Source organism: Polyodon spathula, chromosome 24, assembly GCF_017654505.1.
Source record: "Polyodon spathula isolate WHYD16114869_AA chromosome 24, ASM1765450v1, whole genome shotgun sequence".
NCBI lineage: Eukaryota > Metazoa > Chordata > Actinopteri > Acipenseriformes > Polyodontidae > Polyodon > Polyodon spathula.
The window spans coordinates 6215633-6236221 of record NC_054557.1 but is presented as its reverse complement, the minus strand read 5'-3'; the positions used below and the strand labels follow the sequence as shown (position 1 = coordinate 6236221).

The 20589-nt window shown below is 39.8% G+C and overlaps 1 protein-coding gene across 4 annotated transcripts in view; it reads right to left on the bottom strand.

Moving 5' to 3' along the window:
* Positions 1–20589, bottom strand: part of LOC121299010 (casein kinase I) — a 69211-nt gene that overhangs the window by 6170 nt on the left and 42452 nt on the right. Inside the window, exons 5-12 of one of the 4 annotated variants that reach the window (XM_041226436.1) lie at positions 14791–14942; positions 12766–13000; positions 11391–11476; positions 11201–11285; positions 10753–10901; positions 10378–10485; positions 5411–5521; positions 4578–4684 (exon numbers count right to left, since the gene is read on the bottom strand). In XM_041226436.1, the coding sequence (XP_041082370.1) occupies positions 4578–4684; positions 5411–5521; positions 10378–10485; positions 10753–10901; positions 11201–11285; positions 11391–11476; positions 12766–13000; positions 14791–14942 (1033 nt within the window). The remainder of the gene's footprint in view (positions 1–4577; positions 4685–5410; positions 5522–10377; positions 10486–10752; positions 10902–11200; positions 11286–11390; positions 11477–12765; positions 13001–14790; positions 14943–20589) is intronic. The other 3 variants (XM_041226437.1, XM_041226438.1, XM_041226439.1) reach the window with 3 other exon arrangements.

The following is a 20589-nucleotide window of genomic DNA, read 5'->3' as shown; positions in this document are numbered from 1 at the left end:
TGAGGGACAAATACAGCATTAAAGAGTGAACAGCTTCAAATGACATGTCCATCACTCCCGTTAACTTTTTATATGAATTCATAAGCACAGTTAAGCCCCTCTCTTCTGGTAGAAGAGTCTTCATGTGCTCACTTTGGGAGGACAAGAGGAACTCTAAGTGTCAAAACAACAGTGTTGTGTAAAAAATGTTTGTGCCGGTTTTCCGGTGCTATGAATGAATTAAGTGCTTAAGTATAATGAGTTGCACTCATATTAAATGTCTATAGATGACTGAGGTGACATCACACACTACATAAGGGTTTTGTATAGTGTCTAGTGCAAGGCTACTGCAAATATTTGCTTTTTTCTGTTGCTGGAAATACACACTAGGTGACACTGTGTTCATTCACTCTTGATCTTTATTATGCATCTGTGGTGCAGAGCAACAACATTACAGAACAAAAGCAGCTACACCTAAACGAGTGGCCTAGAGCCAAAGCAGTTCACCCAAAGCTCAGTAGCAAAATGAAACCCAGTTAATGGGATTTGAAGCAATTTAGTCTTTAAGGCTCATTTATCCTCCTCAGTCCTTAAAATCGACGCTGGGTTTTGTTTATAAATCATTATAAGTCATTTTAGGGATGCCTTTAAAATGGGGGCATTACAGAGGTCTTGGCACCAAAAGAACCAGCGTGAGAGACTTCTAAAGGAAATTGTTAATTTTAGTACATCCAGAGGCCAAGGCAGAGACATTAGTGTCAGCCGGGTGACAAATAGGGACTCATACCCACAAACTCCTGTACCTGCAGCCTGACTAGTAGCTCAAACCGACCACGACCTTAAAAACAGCTGTATCCTTGAGCCAAATGAGGATTTTAGTTTGCACAGCACTGCAGCATTCAACAGGTGACGCAAGTATTACAAAAGTATGCATTTAGATCCTGTGGGCACATTCCGTTGAAAAGAAAGAGTCTGCCCCTTCTCTGAGGAATCAGCTGTGCTAGTACTTTGACCGATGTGGATATTAATGGTGTGCAGGTGGACTGTGCTGAAAGTGCTGTTCACGGAAAGCTACTTTGGCCTGTATACTAAGAGTACAAGTATGTCTAGATCAAACATCCCCGAATAACAACTGCAAATACAAAACCTATCAATACTGTGATAATAGACATACAGGATATCCATGTTAAAAATATGCAAGGGAAAACATTGTGACTGTATATGGTACCACACTATTGTAATGTACACACTGAATGGAAAGCACTGCAAGATGGATTTATTTTTCTAGATGTATAATCGCAAATGTCACTGTCTGGTATTTCTAATCTATGCGACTGAGGTACTGTAAAACTATAAATTAGGGGTTCTGTAAACAAAATATAAAGCATCCCAAGGGGTATAACGTAAGCCATATGGCATCAATAATCAAACAGCTATGCACGGTACAAAGCAAGTGCCTTATAATAATGAAATAACACTGTGCTTACCACTAGGTTACAAGTCTGACCTACTAGGGAAATAAACAGCACTTTACCCACACAAACCACCTTGGAAATACAGCACCAACATCCCTCTGCACCTCTCACTTTTTAAAAACCAAATTATGAGAGCGCGCAAGTCAGACCCAGAGAATTGTTTGGTTTTATTTGTAAATCCCAAAGTCTAGTCTGGTCCACTCCCTGTTCGTGTGGACTGGAGAGAGGGACTCACCACAAGTTGAGCATTTTCACGCAGCTACAGAGAGTGTAAAGAGAAAAGACAAAGAGATTAATACACAGAGGTGAGATGGGACTGTCCTCATGCTAGCCAGACGTGCAGGAGAGAGAGGGGGGGGAGAGAGAGAGAGAGAGAGAGAGAGAGAGAGAGAGAGAGAGAGAGAGGGTACAGGGATTTACCCAGGGCGAGTGCCAGAACTTACTTGGTTGTCCTTTTTTAGGCCCATATTTATTCTACTCTTACTGATCATTTTTTTTATTTGAACCGTTCGCAATAGGAGTCCATATTTATCACTGGGCATAAACACTGAAGTATTTATTTTCTGTCCTAAAAAGGCAGTATATCATTTTAAGGCTTGAATAAAAGCAATGTTGCAGCTACCTACGGCAGTTTGAATATTCTTACAACCTCAATTATAAGCTAGCATACAAATAGAATGCTGAAGTACTATCTTTAAAATGTACCAGTTGTGTAACTGTAGAACTGTAACTGTTTAACATGTTGGGAATATTGAAACTAAACAACTTGCCCAGAAACTTGTTTTGTTGTGAAGATTGAAGGTGGTGTTCTATTTGAAATACTGGAGCAAAGTTAACATTTTTGCCCTAAATAACCTTTCACATAAAACAGCACTAAAAGGTTTTGTTTGGTAATGACTTCCTCAAAATAGTAAAAATAAAGAATTTTCTTTCATTAAAATCTATCCTAGCTACTGTTTATACAGCTTCTAAATTCTACCCTACTCTGCACTCTACAGTATTTGCTTTTTAAACTAATAAAAAATACAGAATCTACTACAATATAAATGTTGATTTATGACTTACAATCGCAAAATTCCCCTCTAAAGTAATGCTCATGCCCTTTGTCACCGTAAACTGTTCTCTGCTTCATCTTATGCTATTAACCAAACTAAAACAGGCAGCCCAGCAATATCAGTGGATATTGCTATTTATTAGTCATGACAGTCAGGATTCAGTGATTTGACAAGCTGTTACATCAGCACTGAACTCATTTCATTTTGATTATTATATATATATATATATATATATATATATATATATATATATATATATATATATATATATATATATATTTTTTTTTCCCCAGAGCAGGTGCCTCTTACAGTACAAGCTTGGTTTACTGACTTGACCTAAACCTGTTAAGTCTCGGGAGTCCTAAGGGAAATGAAGAGCTACGTTTTCACAATGAGATGTTGGGAAAGATGCAAGAGCACGACTTTCTAAAGCAATCACAAGGTCTGCCTTTCTGTCGCTGTCTTCCTACGCTGGGTAGCAATATAGTTGTGTTACAACTGACTTGGTTATGATGAATCACAACAATAATAATAAAGTGGGAATCAATTTGGCTCTGGATTATTAACGTTTGTAATATCACAAGAGAACACATCAAAAGGAACACTTGCATTGTATTATAGACCGAGCCGTCAGGCTGGCATCCCGGATAAATCCCTTTGGAGTTGGACTAAAAGCAAAAGAGATCATTCGAAAAAGAGCAGGCAGCAGATCACACAACACTACATCAGATCAGCCCCAAACCCAACATGAAGTATTTGTGGAGTTTCACCACTGGGTCGGCATGGTTTAGGCTGAACTTGCCTGTACCCTGCTTTTGGCTACACCAACAGCTCCAGTCTGTCAGTCCACGTCTTTACAGTGTGCCAAAGCCCCACTCTTCTGTTTTGCCTTAAAGATCTAAGGCTTTTAAATATTTTACATGTGGTCAGAAAAACAGGGATGTATCAACTGCATTTGATCTTTTGGTTTCATGTTGTAACCATGGAAACCTTTGTTTTTATTTTTACATTTGAGATGCAAATTGGGGTTGATTCATTATTGCTGTAACTGAAGCAACATGTTTTTGTTTTGTTTTGTTTTTTCCTGCAAATGATTATCAAAGGAACAAGCTCTAGTTGTTAGTCAAATGCTGGGTCTAAAATGTTTCCATTATCATATCAAACTAGGGTCTGAAGGGATCTTGTGTAAATCAGTGCACAGGAAACAGACTTGTCTCCACTTTAAATAAATGACAGTATCAATTTTCCTGAACAGTCTTTCCTATATTTATCCAGGCTCATGAGGTGCTGGGTGAAGCACACAAGCAATATATAACTACGACTTTTTCAATGTCAATATTAATTTTATTAGCCTTGGTTGTGTACATGACCCAATAAGGTATTCCAAATTACTTTTTATTATTGTTTAAATTTAGTGTTCAAATAAATGAAGGTCAGTGGGCATCCTCTCATCCCATTGTGGCAGCTGAAGCAAAAGCAGGCTTGTTTGATGGTGTCCTTTCCTTCCCAACTTTACAATAAACTTTCATAATACTAGTTCCTTCCACGATTTTATCAGACTAAAGATATCCCAACAAAAATGAAAGCTGGAATAAAAATCACTATTCAAATAACTGATATGAGTTAACAGATTTAGCAAATGCTTTTGTAATGCCTAATGAGAACAAATGAATTAAAAGATTGGTAAAGAAATTGTTCTGTAATGTGGCCTCATGAAGCGATAAATTCCCTGCACAATTAACAATCACTTCACCTAGTAATTAAAAACATCAGAATTAAAAGTAGAGAAACCAGGAGGATGTATTAAAACGGTAGCCCTCGGGAGAAACTCATGGATAATTATCCATCTACTTGGACCAGGCAACTCACCCACCCCCAGCTGGAACAAATGCATACCCAGTGGCAAAATACTCCCTCCCTTTGCAACCACATTACCCTCCCACCCTGGCAGAACAGAGAACACATGGAGATGAGTGCACACAGTCATGCAAAAGCACAGATAAGGTTGCCATCACTGGAGAGTCCCGGGCAGTGCTGTGGAAAGGAGTAAGGGTCCTACTGTACATACTTTGCCTCGTCCACCACCTCCACCTCCGCTTGGGCTGTGATTGGTGCGCTGGAGTGGGCAGCCAAGGGGTCGTCTGCATTCAGCTCTCCATTGGTCGAACTGACAACCTGGAGTAAGTGGGAAGAAAAGGAGAAGCTCAGGATTGAAGACCAGTTTCTAAACAGAGTGCTAAATGGCGTGTTCCAACGTAATGCAACATTTATATTAAAGAGGCTTAAAAAGAGCAGTTTGGTATGGGTTTGAGTTATCTTAACTAGTTTCAGTCTGTATACTTTCTTCCTGATCAAACCTTTGTGACTTTTCAATCTGTTTAATGCACCAAGGTTGCCTCAATATAGCTCATTTGCACATCTGGTACACCAAAGTGTAACCATTAACTTGTCCCCCAGCAACACTATGGCTACAGAGGACGTAAAGTGTCACATTTGTTCTGTGCGGTATTTCTTTACTGATGTATTTCTTAAATACAGTTTTGCAGTGGGCTGGTTAATAGTTACACTCTGGTGTGCTGTGCTGATGTTATTCAAAAGAGCTCTACCGAGGCCACAGGGGTGCTGCAAAGTTTTTATTTTTAAAGTCACAAGTATGTGGGAACACAAAACAGAAAATACAAAAAGTGAATCTAAACAAGTAGAATGCATTAGTGAAGATAACCAATAGAAACTGTCTTAACCCTGATTAACTTAGCAGTATTTTCACAGCACCATTTCGTTACATATTGTATTCTTTCTGATGCTTACATCTTATTCACAGCACCTACAGTGGACTTGCCAACAGCTCCCAGTTCACACCAACACAAAAAAGACAGGACCACAAGTCCTGAATGTGTGTACCTGTACTGATCCCCCGTGCCTGTCCGCGGCCAGGTGGGACGTTAGGTAAGAGGTATTTGTCTGCCGATTGGGCTGCACTTCCCAGGCTCCTCTGCGTTCTGAAGAAGCCGTCTGCTCGGAGGGTGTTAGTGAACGCGAGAGGGGGAGGCGAGTGGTGCAAAACCGGGTCATGCAGCACAGCAGAGAGGGGAGCCCAAGCAAAGCAATAAGAGAACGTGTTAGTTATTAAAAAAAGATAATCAAAACACAGAGCTTGGCAAAAAAACACTGCAAGAGAACAATGAGCTATACCACAGGGTTGGTGGATGTTCTAGGGCAGAGTTGTGAACTACTCATTCCTATAGCAGGTGCTGTGGCTCTAATCTTTTTATACTGTGCTAATTTAGTGGTATCCAGTGGGCATAGACAATGCTTGGTATATTAAAGGCTTACCGAACAGCATGTGGGATTTAGAACAAACCCATTGTTTACATTAAGACCTCTGTGTTCTACCTTAACCTATCTTTTAGATTTGGTACCAAGGTCAAAGCCATGTCTCTTCTACCTACTTCACTTATTCCTCGGTCATTCCAGCTCATCTGGACCAAACTGTGGGACGGTGTTTCTTCAATTTGCAGTTAATGCTATATCACACCATGAGTGTTTGAGAAATGGGTCCCAGTGTAGGTGTTGTGTGGAGGCTAGAGAAGAGCTGAGAAACTCATAACCCACATCGGAAAAAATGTGTCTGAAGGTGGAAAAACATGCCCATTTTGAATCATCTTATTTCTCTCTATGTGTAGGTTAACAAACTGCATTTATTTTAAATCTCATGTCAAGGGTTTTCTAACAGTTTTAAATTGACAAGTGACTGATGTAAGGGGTTGAACAATTCCCCCCCACCCCGCGGCCCAACTAAGATTATTTTATATTTAGTATTCATGTACCAGTTAATATAAAAGAGTGGTAAACCAAAGCTCCAAAATCTATTTCCTTACTTATTAGTGTGATCAACCTTATTTAATTGTGGAAGATATTTTTACCCTGAACAAAAATATAAACGCAACATGCAACAATTTCAAAGATTGTACTGAGTTACAGTTCATATAACAAAATCAGTCAATTTAAATAAATTCATTAGGCCCTAATCTATGGATTTCACTTCACTGGGAATACAGATATGCATCTGTTGGTCACAGATACCTTATATATATAAAAAAAAAAAAAAAAAAAAGGTAGGGGCGTGGAGCAGAAAACTAGTCAGTATCTGGTGTGACCACCATTTGCCTCATGCAGCAGCGACACATCTCTTTGCATAGAGTTGATCAGGCTGTTGATTGTGGCCTCTGGAATGTTGTCCCCACTCCTCTTCAATGGCTGTGTGAAGTTGCTGGATATTGGTGGGAACTGGAACACGCTGTCGTACACGTCAATCCAGAGCTTCCCAAACATGCTCAATGTGCGACATGTCTGGTGAGTATGCAGGCCATGGAAGAAGTGGGACATTTTCAGCTTCCAGGAATTGTGTACAGATCCTTGCGACATGGGGCCGTGCATTATCATGCTGAAACATGAGGTCATGGCGGCAGATGAATGGCACGACAATGGGCCTCAGGATCTTGTCATGGTATCTCTGTACATTCAAATTTCGGTAAAATGCAATTGAGTTTGTTGTCCGTAGCTTACGCCTGCCCATACCATAACCACACCGCCACCATGGGGCACTCTGTTCACAACGTCGACATCAGCAAACCACTCACCCACACGATGCCATACACGCTGTCTGCCATCTGCCTGGTACAGTTGAAACTGGGATTCATCCGTAAAGACCACATTTCTCAAGCGTGCTAGTGGCCATCGAAGGTGAGCATTTGCCCATTGAAGTCGGTTACGATGCCGAACTGCAGTCAGGTCAAGACCCTGGTGAGGACGACGAGCACGCAGATGAGCTTCCCTGAGATGGTTTCTGACAGTTTGTGCAGAAATTCTTGTTTTGTGCAAACCCACAGTTTCACCAACTGTCCGAGTGGCTGGTCTCAGATGATCCCACAGGTGAAGAAGCCGGATGTGGAGGTCCTGGGCTGGCGTGGTCACACGTGGTCTGCGGTTGTGAGGCCGGTTGGACGTACTGCCAAACTCTCCAATACGACGTTGGATGCGGCTTATGGTAGAGAAGTGAACATTCAATTCTCTGGCAAAACAGCTCTGGTGGACATTCCTGCAGTCAGCATGCCAATTGCACACTCCCTCAAAACTTGACACCTGTGGCATTGTGTTGTGTGACAAAACTGCACATTTTAGAGTGGCCTTTTATTGTCCCCAGCACAAGGTGCACCTATGTATTAATCATGCTGTTTAATCAGCTTCCTGATATGCCACACCTCTCAGGTGGATGGATTACCTGGACAAAGGAGAAATGCTCACTAACAGGGATGTAAACAAATTTGTGTACAAAATTTGAGAGAAATAAGCTTTTTGTGCGTATGGAAAATTTCTGGGATCTTTTATTTCAGCTCATGAAACATGGGACCAACACTTTACATGTTGCGTTTATATTTTTGTTCAGTGTATTTTATTAAACCTAAAAAGTACAACGCTATGGCTACAAGAACTACAACAACTGCTTACTGTGCTGTAGGTCAAACTGTCTTCTTCCAGCTTGACCACTGCAGAGATTGACCACAGAGAAGCAACAGAATATTTTAACTTGCAGCGTTGTGTTTTAAATTATTGACAGGTCCCAAATTCAAATATATCTTTGTTTTAATTAAAGAAACAGGCAAGGGCCCAAAATAACTAACAATAAAAGGGAGGTGTTGTTGGTAGTAAAATGTTACAGTAATTAAATTGATGTTAAAGACTTGGTTATCGCTCCTTTAAACGTATGGCACGCTTCACTTGTGACATGAGTTGCTGAAGTAAGTGGACTTAAGATCTCTGTAAATAGTTAAATTAAAAGGTAGATCCAGCAGTGAACACCTTCTCAGTGTGAGCAGCAGAGGGGTCTAAACAGCTTGGCCTGACTGCCCTGTGAAGCATTCATGCAACTCAAAGCCCAATACGGATTTAAAAGCGGTTTTAAAATGAACTTCCTTTACTAGCATCTGTGGAATTATCCATACTCCTCCTGCTGGAGTTTGTTCTTTGTATTTTATACTATTTGGAATATGCTGATATTTCTCAGACAAGCGCTACAGAAGTCAGTGCTACTCGCTGTTTTATTTAAGTTTGTACTTAAGTATAAAAAAAACAAGCAAAAGATGTTCAACACAGGAAAAATGGCAACCCATGATAATGCTAACAACACGTAAAAAAAAAAAAAAAGATGGATTTGGTTAGCAGTCCAAACATTAGAACGTGCTCATCTCTCTTCTCTGGCTAGCTTTAACATAAATGTGTTTCCAGTATGAACCTATAGGTCCTGGGAAAGCTGATACAGCAGAGTGGAATCACAGACAGAGCTAGCTAATACTGCGCGCTGCAGAGCTGGGAAGTGAGGGATCGCCTTGCCTGCTCAGGGCGTTCCCATTGCTCACCGATCAATAAGCAGCATCTCAGTTGCCCCACTTCCCATCTGTCACTGATGTTACAACAGTAAACTGGCAGATGGCTTCCCGTTTTAGTTCTTTAAAATGATCTTAAAATCAAGGTATTTTTGTATTAAAAGCTACTGTGCACCACAAATCAGGTTCAAGTTTGCACAAAAATACAATTCCTTATGCAAGGTTGTTTTAGCTGCAAGGACACCCACTTGCCATCACATGATGCAACATGAAGACACTGGAAAAGACTTGTAGTTTGTCATTGAATGAATTTATTTTATATATCTATATCAGGATCCTTTCTAAATGCAGCACTAAAGTGCATTTAGTCATTCTGGATGCCAATACCATTTGATATTGTGCTTGTGCATGTAGTGAATTTGGTTAATCAGTACGCTGAAGGCACTAGTTGTACGTTTGATTCAGCTTCAAATAAAAGTCTTACCTTTATATACAGCCCACAGACTGGTTTATTATTAAACAGTGAGGGGAAAAAAGCTCGCGTCCCAACAGCTGAAACGCCCTTTGTGAAATGTAAACTGACTGTGTGGTTTTGTGATATTGTAGGAGTTCACAGCAGGTTGGCCTTTGGAAGTATGTAGTTAACTGGCTCCAAGACTGTGGGGCAATGCAGGTTTTAAAATGAACACCATTATTAAATCAAGAGGCATCTTTAAAAACACCTCAGCTTACTCTCTGTGATTTTAACACCAATTAAACATGGATACAGACATACAATAACAAGGTACATTTTGACAGGAAAATATACCAATAACTTAAATTGTGATGCTATCATACCAAGAAAGTAAACGCCAACAAGAGACTGGGTTCAATGCAAACTGTGCAGTGCACATTTTATAGCAACATATTACTGTTAAATGAAATGAAAGCATGAAAGTTTTATTGTGTGCCCAAATTGTGATATATGATGCATCCAACGTCTAGCTGATGTGCCTGTTTCTACACTTTTAGAAAGATCATTTTAAATTGTCAAATAAAGTACATTTTGGTATCAACGATTAAGTTCTTGGTTAGGAAAAAACTGCAGAATTTCTTGGTTGTTTGGAATGACAAGAGAATCAACAGTCATGTGAATCATAGGAGACACAGCGAGTGGAAAAGAAACACATTGTGTTTAAATGTACAGCTTTCCCTCATTATAATGCAAACCTTTACTGAGTATCTGGTTACAAAAGTGGTCAGGGCTCCCATTTGCCCCATAATGCCAGCTCAGTAGCACTTGAGTTCTTGTACTAAGGCTCCTAACAAAAGCTTTAAAAAAAGGTGGAGCCTGCCTATACACAAAAGTTATATACTAAATGCACAATGCAAGGGATGTGGTTCTTTGATAACCAAGAATCTGAGACTAGCATATAAACGGAGTGAATTCAATGCATGTCGATTGTGGTGTGCGAGTGCCTCAGGCTCAGTGGATCATGCACCCACCTGGTTGCGGAGCGGCTGTTGCTGGGAAGGCCGGTCTCTGTGGGTGTGACTCTCGCGTGTGATTGCTGATGTTCCCGAATCCACGTGAACCGACCCCATCGGCGTGGGCTGAGTAAGAGACAAGCAGCGTTTAAAACTGGGGCGTTTAGACCGTCAACAACAGGGGGAACTTTTGAGGTTCTTCATTTTGTAACTGAAAACGTAGGATGTCTTTGAAGCCATATAGAAGTACTACAATGCATTTGTTTTCCAACTTTTTCCAAACAAATCCAAATGGCAACCTTACGATAAAGAAAGTATTCTACTCTTGTTAATTACCCAGTTACTGGCAATTTTATAATCAAGAAACAACGATAAATAAAAGTAAATACTCACAATCTGCCGCCCGACCCAGTCGTAAGTGTAATCAAACGTGTAGCCTTTCCTCTCAAACAGCTCAGTAAACAACGTCCGTAAATACTCATAGTCTGGCTTTTCAAAGAAATCTAACCGTCTCACATAGCGCAGGTATGTTGACATCTCTTCTGGAACAAGAAAGAGGGGCGTTATAGAAGCACATTATTCTTCATGTTTCTAATACAGCAAGACATGGCTCCAAATCGCTTCTTATCCTCAAACTGAAATCAAACTGAAATCTGAACACACACAGATATCTTCAAGAAGCGATCGAGAAATAAATACACGTTTACCACAATGTGTGTCTTTTATAGTGGAAAATGTGAGATCTTTGAAGGAAAAACACTTTATATTATTCCTGTCAAGACATGTTTGCCAATCCTGTCAGTATTCTGCGGATGACAGCCAAGCTGTGATGTGATCGTACCTGGGAAGTTCTCACAGAGAACCTCTATGGGAGTGTTTCGTTTTGTGTCTCCAATCTTCTGATAGCGTTCCTTCAGGGTGTCTGCCTGCAAAGCAACACGGATTCATGGTGGTTTATTTAGCATTTCATAGTTTATAAAACCAGCAGTTTTCATTAGTTAATTAAAAAACAAAAAAATCTGTAAACATACCTTTAGCCCTTGCCAAGGAAGACTGCCCCGGAGAAAATACATAAACATATGGCCTAATGCTTCCAGGTCATCCCGCCGACTTTGTTCTTTGGAAGAAAAAGAAAAAGATCAAGCAAGGACATAAAACCAGCCAACACAAGCCATTTAAAAAACCCTACATTTCAATAAAGCCCTTAGTCGAGTTCAGAGGCACATTTAATAATGGTATGTTGAAGGGGGTGTCAAAATGTAGTGCCTGAATGACACTGGACAGTAAGGGAAGAGAGGTAACAAAACAATTCCTGTAAATGTTACCTAATATGAATTACTGTCATTTTGTAAGTGTCTCATTTTCTTGTGATATGTTATGATAAAAGTAAGACAATCAGTAGATTTTTAATAGTGGAAAGAAAAAAAATCCACATTTCATAAGGTGTGCATATTTTACAATGGAAAATATGAGTGGCATGGCATATTAGGTAATATTTACTGGGATTATTGTATATACAACATTTTTTTCTAAATATTTAGTGTGCCCAATTATTTTACCTCTGATTTTCTCTCCAATTTGGAATGTCCAATCATTTTTTATTCACCGCAGCAATTCCCCACACAGCTCACGAGATCTGCAGGTTCTGTCGGCATCCTCAGATCCTACGACCAAGCCAGCTTCCCCTCTTACAACCAGGAACTCGACAGCGGATGTCCGTAAGCTACCAGTCTCTGGAGGACAAAGGCCAGCCCTGCGTGTCTCTGCTCTAAGCTCACTGGGTCCCTGGCCAGCAGGGTTTGCTGCACTGCGATGAGGAGAAACAGTACCTGCCGGTTTTACCTCCCAATGCAATGCTGCCTTTGGAACCCCCAGCGAATAACAGCGACTCTGCACATCCAGGACACAAACCTGTGCTGCATGACTCGCCCTACACACCACTTGGCTGTGCCTCTACCAGGTGTGCCACTCGGGACCCAATTTACTGGGATTATTTGTCAGCTCTATGTACTTTAAGATACATCAAGTTTACAAACCAAATGACTCGTCTCATTTAAATGGAGTGCATTTCCCCAGGATATTTTCCTTAACTGAATTAGCACAGCAGTGTTTACTTTGTTTGGTTTCGACTTCAAAATGGCAAATACCGTGCAACATTACAACCTTCTCCACCCTACACACTGCTACAAATACAGGCTGTTCTTTGGAAACATATTAGCTGCTGTTTACACTGCATCAACAAACAGTCTGGAATCACCTAGGAGGCCTGCTTTGCAAAGCTGTTGAACTGAACAGTTTGCTGATAAGGAGCCAAAAGGAGAAAGTTCTGTGATTTAATAAAAGCAGAGGCCTTGAACCAACTGAATTGACAGCAGCACCTATCTCCCAGTATGGGGCTAAACCCACCTTTCCCTAGATGAGTATTGATGGACATGTATCTGGCAGTCCCGGTCAAGCTCTTGTGTTCCCGGTAGGGGATGTGTTTTTTGGTTTCAGGGTCTATGTACTCCTTGGCCAGTCCAAAGTCTATTATGTGAATAATGTGTTCCTTCTTGTTGCCCTGCCGTCCAATGAGGAAGTTCTCGGGCTTCACGTCCCTGTATATCAAATTCTTTGAGTGCACATACTCCATCCGGGAGATCTGCAGAGGAAGACACAGATATTTCAAGTAGTAAGATTAGCAATAAAAAAAAATTGGCAAACGTCTTCCTGAGGACATTTAATATAAATATATATTTCTCCAGAAAAAAGAAGCTAGAGGCATCGGCTAGCATTTGAGTACCAATCACTGCTTTGCCTGTGACTGACGCGTTTTCAATGCAGATTTAATTTCTGTGACCTTACGAAGTGGACCAGAGGGGTAGCATTGTAGTATCTGCAAGGAGCGTACGATAAATATTCTTCCAACAGCTTAAAATATATTGCCATACAAAAATCATAATTCCCCCTTTTCCATAATGAGTGCGTTTTTCATAAAGGAAAATCTGAAACATACGAAATGTTGGCAATATATAATGGGTAAGATGTATTGGAATTACTTTGTTAGCACCATGTACTTTAATGGTTATCATTAAGAGAAATTAGAGTACACTAGTTTTACACATAGCAAATACTAGCCTAGAGTGAATGTGTCAAACATTGTTAAGTATTTGTATTCACATACGTAGAGGAGAGAACTTGTGGAAGACATTATGAAAGACTTCCAAATCCTTGTCTTGATTTATTTATAAATACTACTGTAAAATAAGGAATGTGAAATGTGGTTTATACGTTTTAGGACAGAGGTATTAAGATCTGCCAGTGCTCATGATCATTAAAACGGATTTCTACAGTATATGTTCATATTACATGGATCGAAATACAGCAAGTTTCTCATTGCATAGCTGTTTGATCCATTCCTGGTTTTACTAATAAGACACACATGGGCTTGTTACCTATACACTGGGGCTAATCATGCACATATTCAATCCTGAAATGGGTGAAACTGCTATGCGGTAGAAGTCTTATTTCCATTCCTGTATTATAAACAAGGACTGTATGACAGAAATATGCATATCCATGCCAAATCAAGCGATACACAATTAGAGCTTTCAGTATTATGAAAAAGCAGACCTCTGTACTACATCCTCAGCAGCTATGTGTAAAAGTAAAGATGATAGAAACTCCACAAGATCACCTAAAACGAGATAAATCACGACAGCACCCCTTTGATTTCTGCTCATAACGAAAGCTTTGAAAATTACAGGAACTGTCAATAGGAATAAAAAGGTTGACACTTGTATCTGACTAACATTCTTTTTTAATCCAATACTTGTTATCTCAAGAGGTCTGGTCTTGTAAGTTTAGAACTGAAGTTTCAGGCATCAAAATATCAAAGCCCTCCAAGCAGTACGAATGGCATCTACTGATACAGCCAGAACTGAAGAATTCATATTAAAAAACAAAGCAAGAAATTTAAATTGTGTTTTCTTGCTTCAAAAAAAAAAAAAAGGGGGGGGGAGACGGGGGACGACACAACGATGACATCAATTACGTGCAGGTTGGAATTTAGCAGATATCACTTTAGGAATGAAGCTAAGCAAAGCGGCATTCACCTATTCAACAAACTCTCTTTTTAGGTTTAGAATGATTGAATACAAAAAGATATTTGAGTGAATAGGTCATTCTGTGAAATCATGAACCCAAAAGACACTGCCTCAAATGGATCCTGAGATATAGCAATTTGATAGGTCAGCAGATCTTCTCAAAACTTAAAAACGAGATCTGCTGTGTCTGAACTATAAAACAACATTTGAATTCTTACTTTCCAATAAAATAAAAAGCACCCCATGTAAAGAAATGATACAGTGCTGTGCTGAAATGACCGTTTAGGGTCCCGATTTGTAATAAAATAACCGAAATGTATTAAATCAGTTCCACAACAAGACTTACCAGCTGTATGGCTATCATTAACACAGTCTTGAGTGAGAAAGTCCTGTCGCAGAGGTCAAACAGGTCTTCTAGGCTGGGACCCAGTAGCTCCAGGACCATGGCATTGTACTTCCCACAGGGGCCAAAGTAAAACACCTGGGGCAATCCCTCTGCTGTGGAACAGAAGGAGACAAAGTCAGCAGCACTCGAAACACAACTTACAACACACAGTTAACTTTTCATCTGCACCATTCGGATTTAAATACCGGATTGGTCATACCAAATATCATGCATATGACATTTGATCAAAGAAATTAGCACCTTTAATTTTTTTTAAATATATCTGGCATATACAGAACGTTTTGAACCTTCATTGAAAATCCCAACAAGCACTGCTTAAAATGTATCGGGTGGGAAGGAGCAAAAAAGAGCATTGAACTGGTATTCACGCCTGTAACACACTTCAAAAAATAAAGAAACAGTTTGCTTCTCCCCTTTGTTTAATGAATAATTTGTTGGGGTACTTTTTTTAAACTGTAAAATTGTACATATACTTTTGTTTTCCAGCTAACTCAAAATAAGACTATTCAAATATTCATTTAAATTTTTAAAGAACATTCAAACATGAAAAATCCATGTTCGTCCCAGCACTACTAATACTGTGCAGGGAGCTGAACTACCTCCTTTACAGGCCTAGAGGGCAGGGCTAGGTTGCCACACATTGACAAGGCTGTTTGAATGTCCACTAGACAGATCAGTGGTTCCCAACCCTGGTCCTGGAGAACCTCTGTGTCTGCTGGTTTTCATTCCAACTGAGCTCTCAATTAATTAACTGGACTGATAATTTGCTTAATTGGACCTTAATTGTTTTCAGCTCTTAAACAGTTGCAGAGTTCGAGTTACTTATAAAACGTTATAGCCATCTTGAAATCTGCAACTACTTAAGAACTGAAAACATGTAAAAAGGTCTAATTAAGTAAATTATCAGTTCAATTAAGGGTATTTCTTCGTAGTTTACTCCCTATACACATTAGGGCTGTGCACAGTACTTTGTAAGGTTAAACAGCAAGGTCTCCTTTAGTTCCTCTGGAGTTCAGCTTCATTTCAGCAGTACAAGGTGTTGGCACAGTAATCTGATAAATACCAGCTACCACTTTCACTACGACAACAGTCCTTTTGCAATAAAAACCTGTTAATCCATACGTGGAAAATCTGAGGGAACTGCCTGCTTTAAAAACCAAGAAACACCACCAAGATTTCCTCCCATTCTTTGGTTTATTATTGAACACATTGAAATTACTGCTCCAGCAGGAGGGCCAGCAGCCTGTAGTTGGTAACAGAGGCTGGGTGGAAATGACTAGCCATCATTTTCATTTAAGAAATATTAACCAGGGGCACAGGCCTCCAGGTGCCAAAACACTGTTCTTACTTTTAGAAAGCCCTTTAAAAAGGTGACAGAACAATGACTCCATTTTCAAAACCCCTTTACTAGTTTTTTGTCTGGACTATTTAATTTTAAATGACTATTTTGAATTTTCACTTTTCTTGTCAGGATACTAAATCACTTCCTGTGTAACAGATAACAGGTTCACTCCTTAGCCCAGGAAGTGAATTTATAAAAAAATTAATAAAAATAACTAATGTTTTAAGCTCATTACACAGTATATGTGCAATAAGACTGACTCCATATACAGTACAAGGTGAGCTGCGGGAAGGCATAACATGTGAGTCACCAAAAAGCATTAGAGAACCTCCGGTCTAGACGGGAAATGTACAGTGTTTTCCATCAGTAGATACAGTATGTAAACCGTTAACCGATAACATTCGTATTTGCAGTTTCCTTAAGCAGCTCCCACATGACTGCCATCAACTTCAATGCAAGTGTTCCAGTGGCAGCCACAACATTCTCCAACAAGTCAGGAGAGTGCAGTATTTTAATAGGCAGAAACACACTACACTGAAGTACTGCGTTTGAAACATATGGCTTGGCTGTTCCGTAACCCAGTAACTCTTCAGACTATAAATATACCATGCAAAATATAAAACTGACATCAGATAATGACAAAGCAGTACAATCTGTGCCATGTGGTGCAATGACAAGAATACTAAATGTGTGATGTTACAGTATTACATTCTATAATTATGTTTATTGTTATTAGTTTATTTGGCAGATGCTTTTTTCCCCCCAAGGCGAGGTGCAGGTGTTACAGGGCAACACAAAGCTACAGTGCAATACCAGGTTAGAATGTTAAAACAGTGCTCATCATTTAGTACCATGTCTGACTGTAGCCATGTCCAGCATCTATAACAAAAAATCTGTCTATCTTCTATATTTTAAATGTTTTATCTTGTATCTCTTAGGAGAGTCCAATTATTTGACTTATTTTTTTCTCCCTCAATTCAAATGTTACCTCCCCACTGTAACCCATTCTTGAAGGACTGAAGTTCACTGGTCAACCTCAGTTCTTGCTGCACAGTCAATCACCTCTTTACACTTAACAAACAGAACTTCCCAAGCTAGCAAACCCTGGAGACAAGGACAGGCCCTGATCTCAGACAGTTTCTGCCTGGGTCTAGACAGCTGGCAAAACCCAGCCGATTTTCCTCCCTAACCTGTGGAAGCTGAAAGACTGATGCAGCACTGCTTAAAGGTCCCCAGCCAAGACCCGCACATCACACAGTGCAGTGAGCCACTACAGACCGCTCACTCTCAATTCCTGAATACTTCATTTACAATATTTTAAAAATCTAAATAAATAGCACCTTTATCCTAGATCATCACACCTGTGAGCACTGAGCCATTCAAGAGCAGACACAGACCTGTGCTGTTTAATATGGAAGTAACAGCCCTGATTTCCCTTCATGGGAAACCAAGCCATTTGCACTCCAGTAATCAGGGCCTGTGCTCCGTCTCCTGCATTCAAAAGTGGGAATCAGTAGATAAAGAACTAAACATTCTTTTTCTAAAAGTCTCTTTGGGAGACATAGTTGATCAGCTAAAATAAAAACAAACTTAAGTGGCAAATCCGAGGGCTTACAAAAGAAATAACCTTCAAAATGAATAATCTTCAATAGTATCCATGAATGTAATGCCGAGATGACATGCAATCTGACCTGCAAGATTCAGCCAGTATTATCTGTGTTTTCTGCAGCTGTCAGGGAGCAGACGGCCCTGCATTGGTTCGACCCAGTGATTATACTGTTGCTTACATTTCTCATGATTAATAATGCTGCACAGAAACATTAGATCAACAATTGCAACATCCAAAAGTTTAACCTTTGCAATCTGCCCGAAGGACCGATCCCCTCAAGGCTTTTTTAATCCACAATGTGGACCCCAATGATTCTGTCATCACTCTGTCCATGGTGAACACGATAACTGTTTAAATATTCACTGATCTTCTCCAAACTTTTAATTGACTCCTGTTTGGATTGTATTTGGGTATAATTGAATTGAACCCATATATTTGTATTCTATCTCTGTCATTGGAAACAGCAGTTGCTCAACTACAATACTGTAAATCTTACAATAGCCTCCAATCAAAAACACTTGAATAAATCTGCATGGCGACAGGTGGATTAACACAAGTGATGCACAACAAAAGAATTGCCTTGACATCAGAAGCAAGTTTGTACCATCTGCTGCCTACATAAAACAATCTGTACAATAAATGGACCATTTTGTCTAAGGAGGTAAATGTCACAATAGGACCGGGGGCTGGCTAGCCGATTGCCACAACAACTGCAGTTTTATAAAGTTTCACTTGTACCGCTTTCTCTTAACAGAACAGTTTAAACAATCACATTCAGGTACAGTACATTATCACTGTAGGCCAAGCAGACTTATTCAAGTTAGTAGCTTCAAATGTCATTTGAAATGTTTATTGTTTGCTATCAAGTTAAATCAAGACAATATAAACCTTACAACTCTACCAGTTGCCATTTTTGAATGCAGTGCACCAAGAAGTGAACAGCCTTGGGACTTTTAAAAGGGTTAAATAGCATTACTAGCAATTACAGCTTTGAAGACAAAAACACAACCAGACAGGATATTGGTTTCATTGTCAGATTTGCATTTAGAAGCACACAGGGGTGTTCTCATACTACGACAGCTGAAAAGAATAAAAAACAGATAATGAATGACTGTCTGAAAGCACTGAGGCTAGACGGTATTTTACACCTTTGTGATTAGCTACGCTTTAGGGATTAAAAGACACTTTCAACTGGAAAATTAAAAACAGGCTGACTTTTACATGCCCGTCGTGTGAATGTTTAGCGTCCTCCTACTGTCACTATCAACAGAAGCAGATGAGCCACAATCCAGCTCAGACTACACAGATCACAGGGTAATTACTGCCTGCCATGTGTGGGGGCTGTACATGCTGACTCAACCCCAAATCATCATCTGAGATCATCATCTAGTAAAATGTCTTCATTTTATCATTTACAACTTAGTCTGCTCAGCCACTTGAAAGCATGTGTAAGCACACCTACATTTGTTTTGAATACCTTATTGTGATGTTTCCAACCACTGCGAATGATTCTTACTGCAATTACTCAAATGCAGTGCTCTTTACATTTTTTGATTAAGTCAGTGCTTCAGTTCTAGTTTCTGATGTACAGCTATGGCTAAAGTTATGCATCACCTACAATTTTAGGATTGAGACTATATAAAAATTAAATATATAAAAAATGAATAAAATTTTGCTCCTGAACTTGTAATCCAAACACCTTCCAGAGACGTCTCAAATGAAAAAATTAACATTGCAGTAAGAACCACTTAAAAGGCAAGTGGACAGCATCTTCATTATTATTATTTTTTTTTTAATTGCAGCTACTTAAGGTTCAATACTGTACAGTGGCCACCAAATGATTTCAAGACACAGGAACAGCTGCACAATGCAAAGGCCTGACATCGGCCTGACGTGCTCCCTTCGAGTGATCAGCAATTGTAAGCCACAGCAATTGCTCTTGCTTTAGGGGAGGTGACCTGCTGCAGTCCGGACATGTGACCCTACAAAATAAAAAGCTCAGAGTGATCAGGGTGAGATTCAGGTCACGCTGGCTCTGAAATTCCTTAAAGATACAATCAGAAGGGGAATGAAAAGCAGGAGTCAATGGTCCAGTCTGGGTATGCAGCAAATGCAGAACTAGGTTTCAGAAGACAGTGGCTATGGTTAAACCTGCAGCCTCATTACCTGCCAGAACATCCTACATCTAAAACTGGGAAATGTGTTTGAACAAAAACAGAGCATTCCCTGTGACACCAGCGGTGTCCAGTCACAGTGGATAAAATGAAATCATTAACTACTGTTCTAAAGAAACATTTGGACAAGGCATCTTTTTCAAAAGTACTTCTTAAAGCTTTAACAGAAAGGTTGTTTGTGAGAAGAGCTGTTGGTGGGCTGGGGGGTCTGCTGTGGCAACACACACACAGTCCCTCTGGTGGCTGCATTGAGAAACAATGCCCTGGAATATTATTAAAACAGTTTAGATTCTAACAGAAGATACTGAATTAGGGTGTCGAAATTACATGCTTCTTTTTTGTACTTCTGCAGGAGATGAATATTACCTGCCCTTCTACTGTATGTACTGTAGCTTTAGGGACAAACAGCATGGGGTGGGGGTATGAAGCCAGCATTGTGGCATGAGACAGAGAGAGAGAGAGAGAGAGAAAGAAAGAGAGAGAGAGAGAGAGAGAAGCTTTTTAGTGTTTTAATGTACCAAGAGCAGAGCAGATTTTATTTATGGCCATCAATATAACTATAGTACGTCACATCCTACTGGAGTGTAAAGTCCCTGCCTTAGTCAGGAGGAGAA